Here is a 21,169-nt window from a genome sequence, read left to right on the forward strand (position 1 = left end):
GATCTCTCTCCATTGCCAAGTCTCAGGAGGTGTCTCCTCCTCAGGTAAGCCTTCCCTGATCATTCTAAAATATCACTCCTTTCCTTATCTCTCACAGCATTCCTTCTTTTTCTTCCATAATTATAATTTGTACTTAGATAAATTTGTTTATTGTTTTTAAATCAAATAAGCAGGAAGTCCATTGGCTTGAGGCTGTTTCCACACTTTGGGTTTCTATATAACGAACAACCACATAACTCCATATGTTTACAAATATAAACCTAATTTAGAAGTTAAAAAAAAATTAAAAAGCAGCTCAGTATCAGCCAATCACAAGGAGCTGAGTTTTATCCAATCACAGACTTCCAACTGATCAGACACATCCAAACAAGGCAAATGCCTAACTGCAAACCAATCCTTTTTCTGTCTACAATCATTGCTCACACTGCCCAGCAGAGTTCTCTAAACCTTTTCTGATTCTGTACACTGCCCAATTCTTTGTTCAAACAAACTGTGTAAATACAATTTGTCTAAAGATTTTCTTTGATCACTTTAACACCCATCTCTCCCACTGGAGTCTAAGATCCATGGGAAAGAAATAATGCTTCCTGTTCTCCACTGTACCCTTGATGCCCAGAACATGCCTAGAGCATAACAAAGACAATAAATATCTGTTGACCAAATGCACAGACTTTTCCACTCAGTTCAAGTACCACTTGAGACATGGGATATAACTTTTTCTGTCTTTTTTCATTTATTCAAAAACTATTTACATTTCACTCATAAAATTGGAAAGTTAGAAATATAAATCTTAAATTTGTTTAAATGCCATAGATAAGAAAAGTAGAATTTTAAGAGTTCTGCTTTATACCCTTATTTCCTCTTACAATTAAGATACATAACTAATCATAAATGTAATAAGGGAAATTTCCACAAAAACTCAAGGCTTGTACTTCAGACTCTGAATGTTAAGACCAGGTGGCTAAATTGTAACAGAATGTCTTAAGGGAACACCTTGTATTTTCAGGTCACATGGGAGTAATTCTGAACTGATCATTGGATAGTCCCCTAAACTGTAATAATCTTCAAAGTGTTTAAAATATATTCCTGGTTTCACCCAATTTGTAGTCCTGGCTTTATCCTGCAACCAATGTGGATCAAGTGGTACATCACAGAGATGGGATGGCCTCATCTTTGCTTTTCTTATATATTCACGACATCATGAATATATGATGATATATCATAAATGTCTATATTCAATAGATACAGATATATCAATAATGTATTGATAATAATCAGCAAGGAAGCATCATTCGCTGACTTCCATTGCTCATTAAATGGACCAGAAATTATAACAAACACTTTGATCTGTTGCAACATCATCCTCATTCCAGTATATAAAGATAGGACTGTTTTACCTGATTGTCATCTATTTTTTCCACTAATGATAACTGTTCAGAGAAACTACAATTTCTTAAAAAAATCAAAATTGATAGTTCTTGTGTTTGTCTTACTGGACAAAAAAGAAAGATATTTTTAAAATCATGAGCTATCTGGACATTATGAAAACTGATTTGCCTGCAGAAACAACACAAAATCTGGTCAACACACTTCTTCCTTTCCCTAGACAGGCAAAAGTGTTATCTCAATAGGCAGAGAAAGAAACAAATTAATTTACGTTTTCATGAGCTCAGCTCAGCAAATTCATTCATTCATTCATTAAAATGAACAGCATAAAAAAGGCGTATGTCTTGGTCAATCAACTGTCTGCATTCCTAGGAGAATTTTGAAATACAAAAGGCTGCATGTTTTACTTAGTTGAAATGAATAAAAAGCGAGACTGACATTCTTTTATCAATATTTAGCAGACGTGACATATGAGAAACACACAATCCAGTAGCTATTTTGAAAATTAAAGTGAAAGCATTCTTCTACTTAAAGAGATATCCCTTTGGGGCTGGAGATGTAGCTCAGTGGTAGAGCACTTGCCTAGCACCCACGAAGTTCTGGGTTCAATCCCCAGCCCTGCAAAAATAGACTGCCTCTGTTTTATGTCAAGATTCCAGCACTGAGCCATGAACCATAAAAGACTTTTCAATTTGAAAAATAAGATATTTAGGGGCTGGGACTGTTGCTCAGTGATAGAGCACTTGCATGGCATGCATGAGGTTTAGGGTTCAATCCTCAATACTGTATGGAAAAAAAAAAAAGAAAGAAAGAAAAGGAAAAAAAATAAGTTCTGCATAAAAAAACTAGAGTGTAATTTTAAATAGTAAAATATGTGGCATGTTTCAAAAGGATCATGGAATTTGCTAAAGGCACATTTTCAGGTTAACTTTTAGTCTTAAAGAGTCAAAGTTTCACAAGAAAATCACTGTATCATAATGTGACATATTTGAATCAACTTTGAGTTCTTACATTCATTCTAGCAACCATTTTTAAAAGCAGCATTTCTTTGACCAGTGTTGCTTTAAAGCAGTGTTTCCCAAGTAGGGCAACATGTTGGGGCAACATTTTTCCCTAATGAGGAGACCTTTTTTGGTTGTCATGAGTGAAGAGGCCATGGTAGGATGCTTCTGAATATCTGTGACATACAGGACAGCTCCCTCCACCATAAAAAATATCCAGTCTCATATATCAACAGGAATGAAGTTGAGGAACCTATTTTAATTTAAAGAAAAATCATTTAAAAGCTTTAACATTGAATTTTGAATTCAAAATTTCTGAAAAGATGATTCCAGGCAAACTCTGAACATACTAAGTTAACAGTACGATCAAAATGACATTACTCAGATTATTTTTAAAACATACTAAGTCAGGATACAACTTTCTAAAGAGACACAATTTTTGGCATAATATACCTCCACTTACATGTGCTTCGTCCTGAACAAATACTTATGGAGGGAAAGTGAGAGAGAAGGATATGTATCCTATGTTATCCTATCTAGGATGCTTTGTATGATTATACCAGGATAAGAGCCCTCTTTCTTGGTCTTTCATAGGTTGTTAAGGTTCTCTAAAATCCCCTCTTCCACAGAGTGGCAAGCCAGTGCCATTTTCCAGTCTTCTATGCAACTAGATGTGTCCACAATTTCTCTCTAATGCTCCTCAGTGCCCTATATAGAAGAAAGCTTGTGCTCAAGGGAAGTTACTTGCCTTCCACTTCCTCTCTTCTAACCAAACACTGGGATGTGGAGCTGGCTTTGATCCAGTTTCAACCACACAGATGAGGATAACTCCCTAAGGAGAGTTAAGAGACAGAAATAACCTGGGCTGCTGAATGACCACTCAACACAGAGCTGCCCCTCCAGTTGGGATCACTCACTCCAGAATGTCATGAGAGAGAGAGAGAGAGAGAGAGAGAGAGAGAGAGAGAGAGAGAGAGAGAGAGAGAGAGAGAGAGAGAGAGAGAGAAATCAATTTCTATGGTGTATTGGGTTTCTTTGCTACGGTTGCTTGTACAAGGCAATTCTATGATCTGATAGTCCCCAGTGTTATCAGAGCTATAAATTCATTTTATCTGAAGAACTGTTGAGCTGGCTAATTAAAAAAAAAAATTCAGTGCAAACAATAATTGGAAGTCTGGACGATACAGTGAGTCTATCAATGAAGGTTAGGAGGAAGAACTGCCATATCTTTAATACAGTCATTTCTCATTTATTTAACCTAAAAGAAAATAAAAAGTATGGAGGAAATCCGAAGGTAACCACTGAAGACAGTCACTATTTCAATGAAAAAATATTCATGCAAACTCATGCTAATAATAGCAGGCTGAGCCCTCTACATGCAGGCTAAAACACATAATTTTGTCATTTTAAAGTTTTATAATTATATCATTTTCATCATCTTGTCTTTGTTTCCCTTTGACTAAGAAACTAACAAAAATACTTGTAGTAAGGGGGGGGGGAAGAAATGCAGGCCAAAAGACAGCAATCTGAACAATTATCCTTGAATTGCTAATTTCTGGATAAAATTGTGCACTCAAATTTTGAATATTCAATTAAATTTAACTCAAAAGGCTCTGTGGATATCTTGCTATTGCTGCTTCTCTTTTAACACATCCTCTAATAAAACTCCAAAATATTTCCTTCTGGGCTTCATTTGAACATATATACTTATTCAAAGATGTACTGCTATCTCATGTGAATGAGAGGCAATCATTGACAAAATGTTTTCTATGAGATTAAAGTGGACTTCAGTTCAGAGTTTTGCAATTCAATTAAAGTAATTAATATTACCTTTTTAAAATACAATTTCCCCTTCAATTAAAATATTGTATTAAATAAAAAAGAAATGTGGGAGGGAAAGGCAACTAAATGACACATTTGGATCTAAGTAAATATTTCAGTAGTTACTGTGAATGCTCCAGGGAATAAAGAGTCAATCAGTAAATCACCACAGAGGGTCTATGCTGGCTACCACTGGTATATGAAGATGACATTATTACCTATTCTTAAAAACAGGGTCATAAATATGTAAACATATCATCATAATTAAAGAAAAAGAAAGTTTTTGAAAATCTCCATATACACTGAGTTCCCCAAGGGAGGTTGTGTGAAAATGAACCTAGAAGATTCCCATGCACAGCACATTGTGATCTTAGACAGATCAACATCTCTTTGGGCTTCCTTTTTGTTTGGTTGGTTTTAATCTATAAACAAAGGAGTCTGGTCTTAGCCAGTGCTCTACAAGTGCCCTCCAAGGTGCCATGGATACAAGCAAGAACATGTTTAGTTTTCACAGTAATTGGCCCTTATGGGGTAGGGAGAAGGGTTGGGCACTGATCCAGAAACTGTCCTAGGTCCCCCCAAACTTTGAAATGTTCCTCCACACATTCCTTTTATTAGAACCTTCAGTACACACATTCAAGCCAGGAGAGTAATTCCATGTACCTTAACAAGTTGTTTTAACAAACTGAATCTTCCAGGGTTTCAACTCCTATATAAATGTACACTTTTTCTAAACTTTACCTAACGTCATTCTCTGATTTAAAAAGTCACCTCACTGCATCTGAGTCAATGTTATGGCACACTAGGATCAGAATTCTTTTATAACTAGTGTATACATAGATCAAAAGGCCATCTACTTTTTCATGCCTTCCAGTATAGTTATACTTTAGTGTATGTGTTGGAAATACATCCAATTATAATTAATTTCCTATTTTCTTTATATCATAGTATATTGTGTCACGTATTGGTTTAATTTTTAGTATAATTCACTTACACATACAATTATCCATAAATTTCAGGGAAGCATAGTAAATAATATTTTATAAAAAAATGAGACACAAGATCTGATAGGGATGCAAACCTCTAGTCTATGATATCAAGTGAGGCTTCTTGTAATTCTGACATTCCTTGATTCTATGAAAAATGTTATCTTTGGAAGTCACTATCAAGCCTTTATCTCTACTCCTACATTTGATAATGCAAAGAAATTAAATAATAATGCAAAAAAATTAAAAATAGAAATAGATATGGTTTCTAAGGCAACATAAAAAAACAGATTTCACTAAATTTTCAAACGTTTTGTGTGCAACGCTGACCCCTTTAACATGTAAACAGAAAGGATTAGAAAAATCCCTAAGGTGGAAGTGGAACTCTTCACTTCTGTTTGGTCTTAAGAGGCTATGCTATTTGCCTTAGCTGGTGACTGTGCCCTTATCCTGTCCTTGAGCTGAAATTCACACATCTCAGTGATGTACTGCCTCAGCAATTCTCCCAAAAGTTCATTCAAGAATATGTATGTTCCTGGGGCTAGGGTTGTAGCTCAGTGGTAGAGTACTTGCCCAGCATGTGCGAGGCACTGGGTTCAATTCTTAGTGCCATGTATAAATAAATAAATAAATAAATAAATAAATAAAGGTTCATCAACATCTGAAAAAAATACTAAAAAACAAACAAACAAACAAAAAACAGAATAATATGTTCCTAATGTAGAACAGGAATGGTCATATCTCATAACAAAACTGCAAATATCTATTTAAACTTATTCAAAAAGCAACACCTTCAGCTCAATATTGGTCTGCAGATGGTACAAATATACTCCCCACTTTTTTCTGACACCACATTGAGGGGTCATCATACATCTACTGTATCAACTTCAATTCTGTGAAAATATACTGAAGGCAAAAAGAAAAATTAAGACATGTAACATATTCTTTGCAATACTATGGAAATAGTTTTAAAATTACTGTAAGATCAGATAAAAATAATAACCTATTTAAAGATATAAGTATTTACATATTTATGTAAATATACATATATTTATAGACTTTTTAAACACTAAATTTCTGAAAATAAAAAAATCATTTGTCATTTATATAGGAAGAAAAAAGATCTAGTATCAGCAACTTTTTTTTTTATATAAATGACTATTTTTCCTCACTGCCAACATATCCAATGCAAGAAACTAAATTACCAGTCTTCTAAAAATATGTCTTTAACCAAATAAGTATGTGAAACAACAACAACAACAAAAAAATGCTGGAATAATACAACTGACTTTTCAAGCCTTCCATAGTCAACAGTTTATTCTCAGTCCCCAATATGTAAAGAGCCATTTGACTTCAGTGTTTGTTGGCTTATAAAGTTTACAAGCTTATAAAGGGTTGGTGTCCAGAGTGAGGGGCACATTTTATCCTGATGGAACATTTCAAATATATTTGATTTAAAAATTAAAAACAGCTCTGCTAGTGGCCCTTTGAGAAAAGAATGATACACAAGGAGACCTTGCCCCAGAATGTTCTTACCCGCAGGGCCTCAATGACGAGGTCTCTGGCCTCCAGCTCCCCTTCCATCACACTCAGCAGCATCCGCAGCTCTGATTTACTGAGGGTGTCCACATCAAACTCTTTTTTCTGTAACACAAAATTTAAAAATGCAATTAAAAACTATTTCTTAAGAAAGATCCATATATCCTACAGATATACGATAGGTCCTTTTTATCCCAGGGGTTCAGAAAAGAAGCTAATATGCTGTTCAATTAAAGACAATCTATACCTTAATCTTTTAGGAGAGGTAAAAGCCATGATGCCACTTTCTCAAATCTCCCATCTAAGGAGATATAGTTCCCCAGGCTGCCTGCACACCTCAATCAGAATCTCTCCAAATTATGTGGCACATATTTAGAGTCCCTGGAGTTATGTCAAAACAGGCCTGGTATATGTCAGGGTGAGGTGGGGGCTGGTTGGAGGGCAGAAAAGAAAACACAGATGTATTCTTAGAAGGGTCCCAACATAAAGGCTCCTGGGAGGTTATTATAAATTCCAGGAGATCCAATAATAACAGGTCATGTTTATAGAACACTCTGCAGCAGAGGCCACTAGTACGCAACCGACAACCAAATCTGGCCCACAGATGTGTGTTACTTGAGCCACAGAAAAACTTTCCACTGTGTTCAAACTATATTAAAAAAAAAAGAAAAGAAAAAGAAATTTGAAAATATCACCAAATAAATAAATACATAATTCTAGAATTGTGGCTTCTCTTCAAAAGTAGAATGACTAGGTAACCCCAGATTCACATTTCCAAAGGAAATAATCCATTGAGCCAACTAACAGTTACCCATTTCAAAGGAACGTGTTCTTCATACTGCCCACCCTTCCCCACCAACATGTATACACATGCTCACTGCATACAGATTCACTTTTAATAAGCCTGAACCACAACCCACTTATAGTTATTTGGGCCTATGGAACTCTACAATTAAGTTATTGAAGTGCTTTCTTAGGCAAATTCTCAGTAGCTTCTTATTCTACGAGGAGGGTTAGGTGTGGAGCTGAGGCTAGAACAAGTCAGCCTTCCAGAGACACAGTTGCACTATGAGGAGTCAGCACAATGGCCCTGGGGGTCATAACTTCTCATACAGTACTCTCCAAGCCCTATCATGTTCTCCACATTCCTTCCATCATGACTACATCCAATCTTACAGCATTAAATCACATTGATATACCACTGAATCCAAATTCTTTTGCTTCAACTTCTTTCCTAACAATAACTTTTACAATTAGGTCTTCTAACATCTATGTTACAGATAAAGTGGAGAGAAGATCAGTTAATGTGTTCTCAGCTGGGTCTGGGTGAGTCCAAAGACTGAAGTCCTCCAAAAACACACAATATGCTTCTCTCTTCTATGGAAACTTTCATTTGACTATCACAGTCACCATCCTTGGAAGGAAACTCATGTCTATCCCCAAATGTCTTGGTATACCCAACCTCAGAAGCTGTTCTTCAGTACATTCCAGAACATTACTTCACATTTGTATAGCACCCAACGGTTTTCAAAGTATTCTCAAAGAACCAAATCTAATCCACATGACATCACCATCTCTGTTTTTTTTAGTTAGGAAAACCACAACTCAGAGAAGTCAGATAACATACACAGATCATGTAACCAGTAAATGGTAAAACCAGGACATCCAACCAAGTGCTATAATTTGTGTGCACACTTGACCATTCAGTATCATACAGTATCAGAATTCCAGAATGCGTTCTGTAAGTGCAGTAACAACTGGCTTAGCACCTACATCTACCACCAGATTGTCTTTGTGCATAAACAGGAGTAAACACAGCAGAGACCACAAACAACTTCGGGGGCTTTCACAAGACCTGACCAGAAACTAGTCATATCTCACTTCAAAAGAGCCATCTGGAAGGGGACACAGTGATAAATGGGAAAGAGACAAGACCTAGATGGATCCCTTGAGAAAGATTTTAAAAGAATTTTCCTATGTAAATTGTTTCTTCTTACACACACCCACTAGAGTGAGCAGTTATTTGGAAGGCAGGGCCTAAAGATGGAAAAAGAGACGAGCTAAACCTATAGCAGGTTTGAAGGAGAGCACAGCTTAGAAGGCAACTCAGAGATGTCCCCTGTGAATAGTAAAATCCGATATAGCAGGTCCCAAACTCTACTATAGCATTATATCTTATATTATTTAAAACTTTAGCATATAAGAATCACCTGGAGACTTTAACTTAAAAAACAGGCTGCAGGTCTCTACCTCTAGTAATTGATTCAGAATTTCTTGATTGTTAGAGAGGCTATAAGTTTGCCTTTCTAATAAGCAAGCTCCTTCTGGTGCTGCTGGTCCAAGCTGGATGACACTTTGAGAAGCATTTCAATAACTTGGTTGAGTCTCTGCTTTCTCATCTATACAATGGTAACACTAGCATCTACTCTGCAAAGTTCTTGTGAGGATTAAATAAGAACACATAAGTGAAGTAAGTGCTAAATAAAGGCCGGCAATTGTTTTTACTATCCCAGATGTTTTATGTAGGGAGTAGTGGGACACTGGATAAGAGCCTATTCTTTGAAAATCTACCAGCTCAAGTCCAATAAACTCAGTTTATTGACAATGATGAAAGACAGACTTTTATTCTGTTTTCCCCCCTACTGAGATGGGAGAATAAGCTGCAATTCTTATGTGCTTTAAAAGGTAATGTTTTATTAATGTTGCTGCTGGTTGTTCTAAAGATTTTAATTAATTGTATGTTTTATTGTGCTTGTTTCCCTGAAGCTTCATAAGCAAAGCACTCCCTTTTAAAAACTAATAAATTATAGAAGACATTGCCAAGATTCTGATTCATGTTACAGTCAGGAGAGTTTGCCCTGCTTCCATCATCACTGACATCATAACAGTGACCTGCAAACAACACTTCTGTTTTTCTATATATTACCATCAATTGATGGGGAAATTCATTTTTTAAAAAATGCATTGGCACACGCCTGTAATCCCAGCTACTTGGAAGGTTGAGGCAGGAGGATGGCAAATTCAAGGCCAGCCTCGGGAACTCAGCAAGACCCTGCCTCAAAATAAAAAAATAAAATAAAATAAAAAGAGCTGCTGATGTGACTCAGTGGTAGAGCACCCCTGGATTCAATTCCCAGTAATGGGAATAATAATAATAATCACCACCACCACCACTACCACCACTACTGTTATAGGGTTCTCGCTAAACTTTGTCACAGAATATTTTAGAAATCTATCTCACATCATAATATAGGTGATATATATTATTTTAGGTATGTAGTGTGTCTGCTTCCTTCTCCCCTATACCTCCATCTGTACTTCCTCACTAAAACACCACTCATTCCTGATTTCCAATAATAATAATATTTTCAATTTGCTATTCTCCATATCTGATGTTCCCATCCCCTATTCTGGCAAAGCAGGGTTTAAAACCAAAAGTGCATGAAAATAGGTGGTGATCTTAAGGTTCTAGATATTTTATAAATAAATATAAAGCCCTTTGGTAATTTTAGAAAAATAAGCAAGCCTAGAAGCAAAAATTCCAATAAAAACCTTCATTTTTGTTTCATATGAATGGACATTCATCTGATATACATATGGGATAAAAATACTTATAGAGAAAAATCATTAATGCTTCTTGATTCAAGAACAAAAGGAATTGTTTTAAATCTCTTGTTGATAAAATACTACCCTGGTAATTTAATTTTTCAAAAGAAAACAGAACAGATCCAAAACATGCCAAATAAAAAACTAAGCTGTCCATCAGGGCACTCAAAAAAACATGAACCCCTCTACCCCAAGGAAATGCTCATAGTCTAAGCTTTCTTACACCTAGCTCTCATTTCTTCACAACAGAAAGAAACTCAAAAATAAAAAATAAAGCATACCTGTTGGATTTTAACTCTAATGACTGCTCTTAAGGTCTGATCCATATACCAGGAAAAGTACTATATGCCAGGGAAAGTGCTACCGAGGAATTGCACCAGACAGTATATGCAGTAAATGCATTCGGTACGAACATCTGGCATGGACCTTATCTCATATGGGGGAAAAAAAAATCTGTCATGGCAGTGTAATCTAACTCAGGTCTATTCACCAAATAGAGAAGATATCTTCTCTGGGATACAACAAATCATGTATATTGGTATATGCTATATTGATGCATTGTTTTTTATTGCATATTAATTTTTCATGTTAATGTAGCATATATTAATTATTAATTTGTTATAATTAATATATTTAGGCTTATATATAAATGAAAAAGGAGAAATACCCTTTTTCAACAGCAGTTTTGCACCATGAAATACTTATGGTAGGTGTACAGAAGGCAATCTTCTCATTCAGGCTCAGTGAAGGAGAGAGAAGGAGAAGATAAAAACAGAACCTGACTGAATTGAGTCATCTTAAACAGCTAAAACTGAAAATAGGTCACCACCAAGGATACCTTACTCTCCTACCCCTAAATTTAAAACTCAGGGGGATTCTACAGTCACAGCCAAATGGGGCCAAAGGGCCTTGCCCATAACCTTAAAGAATAAATGGGGTTGGCACCTTGATGCGATGCCAAAAAGCCTTCAGAACATGGTGGAGCCACAGTGGCTAAGTGCCCCTCAGGTCTCTACCCAAACACACCAGTCTTATCCGGGCTGCTAGGTGAAACAGTTCTACTAGGAAAACACATTCTCTACCTCTGCCCAGCTTAAAACCCAGTGAGTTGTGCCTACATTTGATCAATCTCTCTTAAGGAAGAAAGAGTGAGGGTGTCTGAGACAGCAGATGGCCTGGAAGGCACAAGATATGTGGCTAATGAGCAATCAGCAAAGAAGGACAAGTCATTTCATTTGTTTGGTTCTCAGGTTTCTCATCAGTAAATATGGATATTGAGCTAATTGATCTCTAAAAACTCCTCCAGCCCCAAACATCCTAATTTCATTTACCATTAGGGTAACTGTATTGATGGACTGAGAAAATTTAGGTCATTCCCTAAGACTGAAGGCCTATGAGAAATACTTGAGGAAAACTGATTTTGCCTCTTTGCTTAGAAGTTACAGAAATGTGTGTTGCTCCTCATTTAATAGTGTTTGCTAATAGTAATGCACTTAGAATTTCCTAAGAAAGTAAGATTTTTTTCCTTTGGGATAAATAAGGACCATAAAGAAGAGAAAGCAATGAAACATCTTGAAACTTCAAAAGGATCACAATTTTAATACTGAATTATTGACATGAAAAAAAACTAAGTCCAACTTTCTAAGTACATAGAATATGAATTTAGCCAATTATGATACTTTTCATAAAGAACGTATAATGTTTCTCACGAATTCAGACCATTTTAAAATTTGTCATTACCTCTCGCCTTGAGATTATTCCTCCTGATTTCTCTCTCTACATGGAAGAGTGAGTTTTCATGAGAGGATCGCATACCTCTGATTCTGCTCTCCCTGGTCCTCCTTATTCTCCATATTCATCTGATACTTATCTTCAACAAGAAGCATAGCTTCCATTTTTGTATGCCCTCCTAGACTCTAGAAATCTTTTGTTCTCTCAATTTGGACTTAGAGTCTGTTGTATTAACTTATCAACTAATCATGTCCTGCCGGTTACATTTACTTACAGTACTAAATTTATATTCTCTGGTAACTCTATTCCCTCACATTTACTAGATGTGTCAGGATAGCAAGAATATCACATCTTCACCTGATTTTATCAAATGTGTCCTGCCCCCAACTTTTGGTATTAAGTGCCTATTGCCTGCAGCATAAAACAGATGAAATGTTGTAGCCCACTAAGGTACAACATTCTACAGGTACACACTTGACAACTAAGACACAATGCTACAGTCCACTCTAGAAGCAACTAAGTAATTGAGCATTCAATCAATCATTGATTGTTTAAAAAATCATTTAGAGTAACCTAAACTAGGGAAATCTTTAAAACAACATATAGAGAACAAAGGGTCCTCAAGTCAACCACACTGCCTGGGGTCTTTTGTCTTTCCTGCAAAGACAAGGCACTTTCAGTGTACTGGGAGGAGGTAATACTGACAAGGAAACAATGTCAGGAAGGAAAACTGGTAATGGATGTAACTAATTTTAACTAAGAGAAAGCTGAAATGAAAAGCAGAAAAGTGGCTCAGTCAGGGGTGACAGCATCTGATAATTAGGCCCAGCTACCTCCCTTTTCCTTCTTTCAAAACTCCTCTCAGTCTCCATTTCCTCTTCAGGGAAAGAATGGGCTGCATCTCAGAAAAATAAAAGTATTTCCACCTAATAATTGTGCTTTAAGAAGCTTGCAATGCATTGAAGAATATTGTCTTGATCTGTAGGTGGCAAATGTCAGCATGCTGATTTTCAAAGTGAAGAGGCTGGGGCATGGAAGGCTAAATTATACTCTTGCAGCTATGAAGCCCTTTTGTGGGAGAACTCAAGCAGACTTTTTGGAATCATTCCAGTTGTCTTTCCCATGAAACATAGCAATGTCAAAACTAAATAATTTACAAATAAGCACTCACTCCACAAAACAATGTTGACTTGATTATACTTCATTTACTATACTAACCTTGCAAATAGATCCTCAAATTATTAGTTGTTTCTTAAAAATTTATTCAGGGATAATCTCCCCCCTAAAATCAGGTTCCACATTGATGACACCATTGTGTACACAGCATTAGTAACATGATGTCATCTTTGTAAAGGTTATTTATAAAAGATCAGACTAAAATTCTGTCAATCTTTACTGTCAATGCCATCATCATTACTCTCTGGTGTCTGTTCTCTATTTCTTTACCAAATCATCAAGGAGAAAAGACAGATCTCCTTTATCAAGAGCTCCCATAGAGAGGATCCAATCAAGAGGATTCTTACAAAGCCTCTCTCTAAAGCCACATTCAGATGTGTTTAGGCAGCAAGTACATGTAAACTGGGAAGAGATATGGCTTCATCCTTCCTAGATGCATTTAAAGTTGAATTCCCATGGTTTGTGCATCTGCAGTCTACTCAAAAACCTTGCCTAACTGCCTCCTTCCTGGCCAATCTTTCTTTTTATTCCCATTCTCTGTCTCCAGACTTTCCCACATTTCCACCTGATCCTCAATCATCCCCTCCTCCAAGTCCAAATGGGTAATATGGCCTTGACTCTACTGTCACAAGTCTTCTGGATGGAAGTGGTACAGTCACCACTACTACACCGCTAGCCTCAATCATCATTTGGAAGAGAGGTAATCTAAAAAGAAAATTAATAGTGTTGAAATTAAATTAAAAATCTGGAAGCATTTTTCAAATTCATTGAGAAAAGCAGTTTAGAAAGGGGTAAAATGAAAATCTTTTGATTCAAGGTCTCTAATATCTATAATGTTAATAAAAAACAGAGAACAATAATTTCATTATAACCTGGTAACAAAATTTTCCAATTAGCCAACCAACATTAATTATGATGACATAGCTTTTTAATGGATTTTCTTTCCTTTTTTTTCATTCAATAGACATCTGTAAAATACTTGCCATGTGACTGGCACTGTGATAAGTAACCTTTGATTTCTTTTGCAAATAAATTCACACAATCCTCTTTGAGTCTGTTCTCTCCTCATCACATCCTTGATTACATGTGACCAACAGAAGATATCTGCAAATGACTGAGTACTAAGACTATGAAACATTTCTGAACTCATAAACTTATGTGACGCACATGAGGACAGAACCAACTGGCAATTCAGTCTAGGCATGAATTCAATTACAAACAATACAAATGTTTTTCTCTACATAAAACTGCTCCTGTAAGAAAAACAATGACAAGAGCAAAGGCAATGACAATAATAAAGTCCAAAGAAAACAAAGCAGGTGCAAACAGAAACATACTGCTTATAATTTAAGAAGAATGAAAAACATCACACTGAAAACAGTCATATTCTAACCTCTGAGGAAATTTTATTTCAATTTTTGCAAATTTTAAACTATTTTTTTTTCTAAAGCATACAGCTGAGGTCAAAATGGAAACCTCTGCACTCACCTCTGAAAGTCTTTTATATATGCCATGACTTAAAGAACCCCAAGAACCAGACACAGGTGCACACTCCTTCAGGCAGTCTCTGTCCACATCCACTTTGTATTAATCCCCAGGTGAAATGTCCTCATTCTGCACAGCATTTCCAGATCCTTCCACTAGGAACTCTCTCTCTGCTTGTTTCTCCTAATACTTCTTTTGCAAATTATTTGTGCCTCTCATAACACCACAATTTCTCCTATGATTTCTTGGTGTATGTCAGTTTCTATCAATGTGATACGTCACTTTAGGTCAGCAGAGATGTTACTCATGATGCTTCCACTTGTAAATGTTCAATGATATGCGATAAATCAGCAAATTTTATTTAGTGAAACTTTCAATATTTATAGTTGTCATAGAACAACAATTTAGCTTTTAAAAATTAGCAAAATCAACTAAGATTCTCTCATTGCGTTTACATTCAATATTGCCACTGAAACAACAATCTAGCCATTAAGTTGTTTTAATATCACTGTTGTGCATTTTTAAACAAACATATTGTCCAAGTTTCTCTTTGTCTCTATCACCATGGCAACAAAATTTATACCTACTTTTTGCATATTAGCTGCTAAAGAAAGCTCAGAATGGTAAGACTGCTGGTTGGTATCCCAAATATAGCTTTTAAAATATCTCCATTTTCCTTTCATTCCTAAATTCTTTGGTGACAATAAAAAGCAGGAAGATTTTTTTTCCATACTGCCTTATCCATTAGGAGTTAAAATAGCAATATGGCCTATAAAAGTCATCACATTTGGCTAAGACACTGAAAATAACCCATGTCTCCCAGCATGGTTCCAGCAAAGACTATTAATATGATCCTACTGAATAATGTAACTGTTAGCCAGCTTTACACTTGGGAGGCTTTCAGGATTCAAACAGCTAAGAACAAGGATCACAAACTAAATTTAAAACACTCCACTGAAAATGATATTAAACTGAAAACTATAAATTAAACTTGTTCCTAAGCAACAATCTAAATAGTCAAAACTTAGTGAAAACACTCACTTTCAAAAATAGCCTACTGCTTTGGAGGCTCCGCTGGCTCATTACTGCCAAATGTATATATAAAAATGCACAATATGTAAACCAATTTGAAATGAAATAAATCTCTAACATATAAAAAAAGAATTGCTTGCTAAAATTAAAAAAAAAAAATTAAGTCCTGGTTTAAAAGAACCCAAAATTCATACATATGCCTTTGATTTTTAGCTATTAGATAAGAAGCAATTATGACATATTTCTCTGCCTCTTCTTTAATGTAATCTATCTATACTTCAAAGGGATGATAAAAATGGACCATGCATTTTAAGTCAATTTATTTTGAAAAATATTATGCCCAGTTGTACTGCATAAGGCAGCAAAATATCTTTAAAATCGAGTTATTTTTAAAAAACTATCAGATTGAGACTTTTGCTGCATCTGAGAACCCCAAAGGATTCTATGCAAATAACAAAGGAGGTTCATTTTCACGTATTTTCCATGGTTATTCCCATTGACAAGCCTAAAATCATCAAATCCCCAATGATCAGCAGTGAAATTCAGACTCCTAAAATTTTTTAACAGAGAGGGGACACTGACCTTGTTAATTCCAAAATCCTCTTGTAAACAAGGTGGTGTTTACAATCTAAGGAAACTATATGTCAGCTACACATCACTAATCAGATAGCTGGGCTTGGTTTAATTGTCAGGTGATTAAAATATTGAGAATAGAAAGAAGCTCATTCTACATAGGCTAAACAAACAAATCCAACCTTGCTGGTTTACAACATACCACCTCCTTTTCCTTTCATTGCCTTTCCCTCACCATCTTTTGAGTATGTAAGTACCCAATCATTTCAGCTTCCCAGAGAGGTTTGTTGTTTTAACATCTAGCTTTCTTATTATACCTTGGAGAGGAGAACTCAGAGAGTGAAAAGATTTCACCATAAATCTTTTAAAACTCCACATTTTCCACACTAGGGATGAAAATTCAATTTTCGCAAAAGTTTGAGCTCCAAATTTGCCAGTTTCACAAGCGGAAATCAGCAGCCCTCCTCCTCCGTTTCTCCTTTCCTTTTCAAACACAGCTCCTCTCACTCCCAGTGCCTTCCTCCACATCTCTCCTCTCCCTCTCCAGAAAGCCCTACCTCCAGAGGTGGGAGGAAGTTAAAACAGCCTGTGCTGTTTACGCCCTGCCCTGCCCTCTGCTGCCTCCCGCAAAGACTTCTCTCAGGTGGTGGGAGGAACCGAGGGGGCGTCCACGCCCGGCTCACTCCATCCCACCCGGAATCCTCAGCCTCAGCCGGAGCAGCGGGATCGCGCCAAGAGTGGGAGGTGCTCCCAGATCTGCTTTTCTTTAGAGATCTTTGCAGCTCCAGAGAAGCTGGTTTTCAAGCCCCGATAAGGTTTTTGCACCCAGGAAATGTGGGTCCAGCCCTCATCAGGGAAAAGGCTGGAAAACACGAGCAAGTATCAATACATGGATATATTCATGGTGCTAAACACAGGATGAGCCATGGGAAGCAGCCCATTTGGCTTCCAGACCCCAGGTGAAAACAATATCCAGAAACCAGGTGCAGAACCTCCACCTTGCCAGGGCATCGCCTCTGGAAGAACGACACCACCACCACCACCACCACCACCACCACCACCACCAAGTGATGGAGCAGCAAGCAGCTACCTAAAGTGCTGTCGCTCAGCTGCAGCAGCGCCCACAGCTGGGCGCGGGCCTCTCCCAACTGGCCTCCCAAAGGCACAAGAAGAGAAACACACAATGGGCATCCCCATACCTGCTTGGCGATGGCCCGCCTCCCTCTCCCTGCTTTCCTGGGTCCACTGAGAGGTGCCAGGCACCCCGGGGACACGCGCTCACAGCCACGCGCGCAGCTAAAGGTGAACAATGGGGGGTCAGATTCGACAAGAAACACACTCAGCCCTCGTTCCGGGTCAAAATGCCCCCCAGTGGAGGGAGTGGGCGTAAGGGTTGCACAGGACACGCACAGGGAGCCCTAAAGGACAGAAGGGATCCCTAACCCGGGTGGCTGCCGCGTCCCACTCAAACCAGTCTCTGGCCCTGGGGGCGCCCGAAGAAAGGGACATCTAGAGGTGTTCGGGATTAAGGAGCGTCCCTGGGACGGGGACCGGGATCCAGCGACCCGCGTCTACACACCTCCCGCGCCCACCCCGGGAACTCGGTTACCGCCGCCTCCGCCGTAGCCCCTGCTGCGTCTTCGGGGGCGCGGGACAAGTCGGGCTCGCAGCTCGCGCCGTCCGTCGCCATCTTCCTGCTCTAGCGGATCCGAATGCGAGCTCGGAGCGGCGGCTCGGGGCTCAGCCCTCTCCGCGCGGGCGGCGCTTAACCCGCTGCGGGCCGCGGGCGCTCGGAGCCGGGCCGCGGCACTCCCTCCGCCCCTCGCCGCCGCCCCCGCCACTTAACCCGCAGCGCGCCGGGGCTGCTCAGCCCGCCCCGCCCCGCCGCCGGCCTGCGCAGTCCCCGCGCGCGCCCGCTGGGGACCAGAAGAGGGACGCGACCCGGACCCTGTGGGCCAGCGCGCGGATGGAGGAGCCAAGGACACCGACGCTAGAAGAGATGAAGGAAAGAAAGTGCCCACAAGGCGATCTCCAAGCAAGCCTCCACCAAGCCCGCGCCGCACAGCCCCGATTCAAAGGCAGGCTCCTGACTCTGAATTCTCTAAGATGAAGGGAAATCCTTCACTTAAGCTCCCTCTACCCACTCCGCCGTCCGCCAATTAGAAATTACTTAACGAACCCCTTCTTAAATTTCTTTTTCTTAAATTTTCTTGCCGCCAGGACATTTGTATCACCTTTACATATGTCTTTTACCCTCTGTGTACATACACCTGGCTTTGTTTTGTCCTGTCATCGACTGTGGTTCTTCTCCCCAAACTATCAACTCCCAGATGAAAAAGACATGTTATCTTTTAGTGCCTCTCATCGGGTACCTTTCTATGCAGTCTCCTTTTCAAAGAAAGCTAAGAGGCCCGTTTTTGTTCTATGGACTCCCAAAGAAGAGGCCCTTTTTTGTTCTTTAACTCCTAAGTCTGATGTCTCTTCTGAAAAACTTAAGTGTTAAATGCCATAGCTTTTTAAAGGAAGGTTAGAAGAACCTTATGAAAGAGGTTAGAAGACTCCCACCCCTGCATGTGAGGACACGTGGATGCACACACACACCTTTGTTAAATTTGATTCTATAGTGCAGAGTGCCTGGCTAGCACGAGAGAGGCCTTGGCTTCATTCCCTCATATTGCAAAAGGGAAAAAAAATTCTTTGGGAAATACAGGGCTCAAGAATTTAATAAGATGCGTGAGTTAGGCCCAAACATTAATTTTCCCTTCCTGCATCTGATTCAGTGCCTACCCTTTCAGTGCCAATTTGCAGAATGTGAAAATCTATCACCTTATAAAGACCATATGGTACAGCCCTTCCCAAATCTCCAGATCCCAGGAACTGTGTTGAAAGCACAAAATCAAATTGAGGCATTCAAGCTGGGTCTCAAAGAAGTAAAATCAAACCACAATGAAATCTTGTACTTGAAATTCTGGAAGATGAATGACTGGAATGTTTAGTCCAAGGGTTAGAGACCAGATCAAAAGCTTTTTCTTTCTTTCTTCCTTTGTTTTTTAAATGGAAGACTCCTAATGAAAGGTTTGGACACTTTAATTGTTCCAGTTTCCAAAATGGATCCAAATATGACACAAACCAGACCAGATAAAATCTGGGAAGACCCCCAAAAAAGGGTTGATAGATAAAATCTAAAAAGTTCCCTCACAGTAAAGAGAGGTCAAGAAAGAACTTTCACCTGGAACTCTGGGGTTAAGGGTCAGAGTCTTAGAAATCACCTGCAGGCAATTCTGTGAGCAGAGGGCTCAACTATTTGTTTTCTTTGACTTTACAGATAACTATTACCTATCTCAGCCATTTGGTTTCCATGGTTATTCATCATTTTCTTTTATCAAACATTCTCTCTAAAATTGCTCAATATTAGAACATCTAGACTCCTTATATGAAAAAATGAAAAGCATTTGACAGTAAAAGATACAGAAGTGATAGTAAATATTTAAAGTTAGAATCAAGAACATTTCTTGTTCTTTTCAAAATGCATATTCCCACATCACAAGGCTTTCAATTTTCTGGATACTGATGTTGAATTACTACTCAAGAAATTAATTGGTTTACTTCTGAAAAAAATTAAACAACACACTTCTTAGAATTAAGAACTAGGTATATGAAGTGATGATATCTCTGGAAACAAATCTCATGTATTTTATTCGTGTGACTCAATTTTTTAAAATCATTGGGAAGAAATGGCTTATATTTGTGTAAATACAATTAAAGCAAAATGCTATCAGAGAGGAGTGATTTTTTCCCCCTCTCACCAACCTATGAGTGTATGGAGACAAGCATAAAAAAATCACTAGACAGCACATTTTCTATCAAAATTCAGGATCTCAGGAGGTGAATCCACAGCATTTTTTTCTATCTTAAAGCTGCCACTGCTAAGGGAATGGATGAGCATCCAGCCTACATACAGCACAGAGGCAGCACACTAGGAGTTAATTTCCTCACCAGTAGCCTGGCCTGGGGCTGCTTCTCCAAGAGAGGACACTGGCTGGTTTAAATTCTCTCCTGAGAATTATCCTGATTGTTAATGCAAATTAACTCTTTCTGAAAGATTTTTTCCCCCCAAAGACAGCTTCTATCACAGTCAAGCCAAATACTTATGAAAAGGTAGTAACTTGATGGTTCCAAAAACTAAATCTTTTGAAACTTTATTAAATAACTAATAATAGTAACAATAATGAAAGACAACTTAGGGCTAGAGTGAGATGGCAGGGTATAAAAGAAGAGGCAAAGAAGTATAACTGAAAAAGAAAAACTCTTATAACAAAAAATGAATCGTGATTATTAATAAGTAAATACATTTTGGCAATAAGATAGAAGGAGAGATATTGAATATATTGCAGATAGAGAAAACTAATATTTACATTATTTTCTCCTTTTAACATAAAGATGATAATGTTGATGTTCCATTGACAAAAGAATTTGAAACTAATTATTTTCCAAACCCTGAAATAGAGGTGTTTGAGTCAACTATTGCTCAAACTTCAAGGGTCTCTTTTAAGACCAGAGAAATGAGTTGTTTTAAGCTAGGAATGCAGACAATAGTTGTGGAGCCAAGTGGTTTTCTGATTAAACCATGCCCTGGGCCTCACCAGCCACATCTTCCAACCACAAAACCCAAAACTCAAGAGTTAAACATAATGATGCAATGGGATGCTTCCTTCCATGTGAAAAGATAAAGGAACCCGTACCCTAAAACAGTTTCCATCAGAGAATAAGAATCCTTTATTTCAAACAACAGCATTTATGTTAATTCTGAAGAGCAAACCATATGTTATTATG

General features: G+C 38.0%; 1 protein-coding gene across 2 annotated transcripts in view; it reads right to left on the reverse strand.

Moving 5' to 3' along the window:
* Positions 1 to 18,107, reverse strand: part of Cttnbp2 (cortactin binding protein 2) — a 145,820-nt gene extending 127,713 nt beyond the window's left edge. Inside the window, exons 1-2 of one of the 2 annotated variants that reach the window (XM_058572125.1) lie at positions 17,916 to 18,107; positions 6,731 to 6,838 (exon numbers count right to left, since the gene is read on the reverse strand). In XM_058572125.1, coding sequence (XP_058428108.1) covers positions 6,731 to 6,838; positions 17,916 to 18,026 — 219 coding nt within the window. In that variant the 5' untranslated portion in view covers positions 18,027 to 18,107. The remainder of the gene's footprint in view (positions 1 to 6,730; positions 6,839 to 17,915) is intronic. The other variant, XM_046422433.2, reaches the window with a different exon arrangement.
* Positions 18,108 to 21,169: the final 3,062 nt, after the last annotated feature.

This window comes from Marmota monax, unplaced genomic scaffold, assembly GCF_021218885.2.
Source record: "Marmota monax isolate L192 unplaced genomic scaffold, Marmota_monax_Labrador192_F-V1.1 WCK01_AAM20220418_F8-fsc00027, whole genome shotgun sequence".
Taxonomy (NCBI): Eukaryota; Metazoa; Chordata; class Mammalia; order Rodentia; family Sciuridae; genus Marmota; species Marmota monax.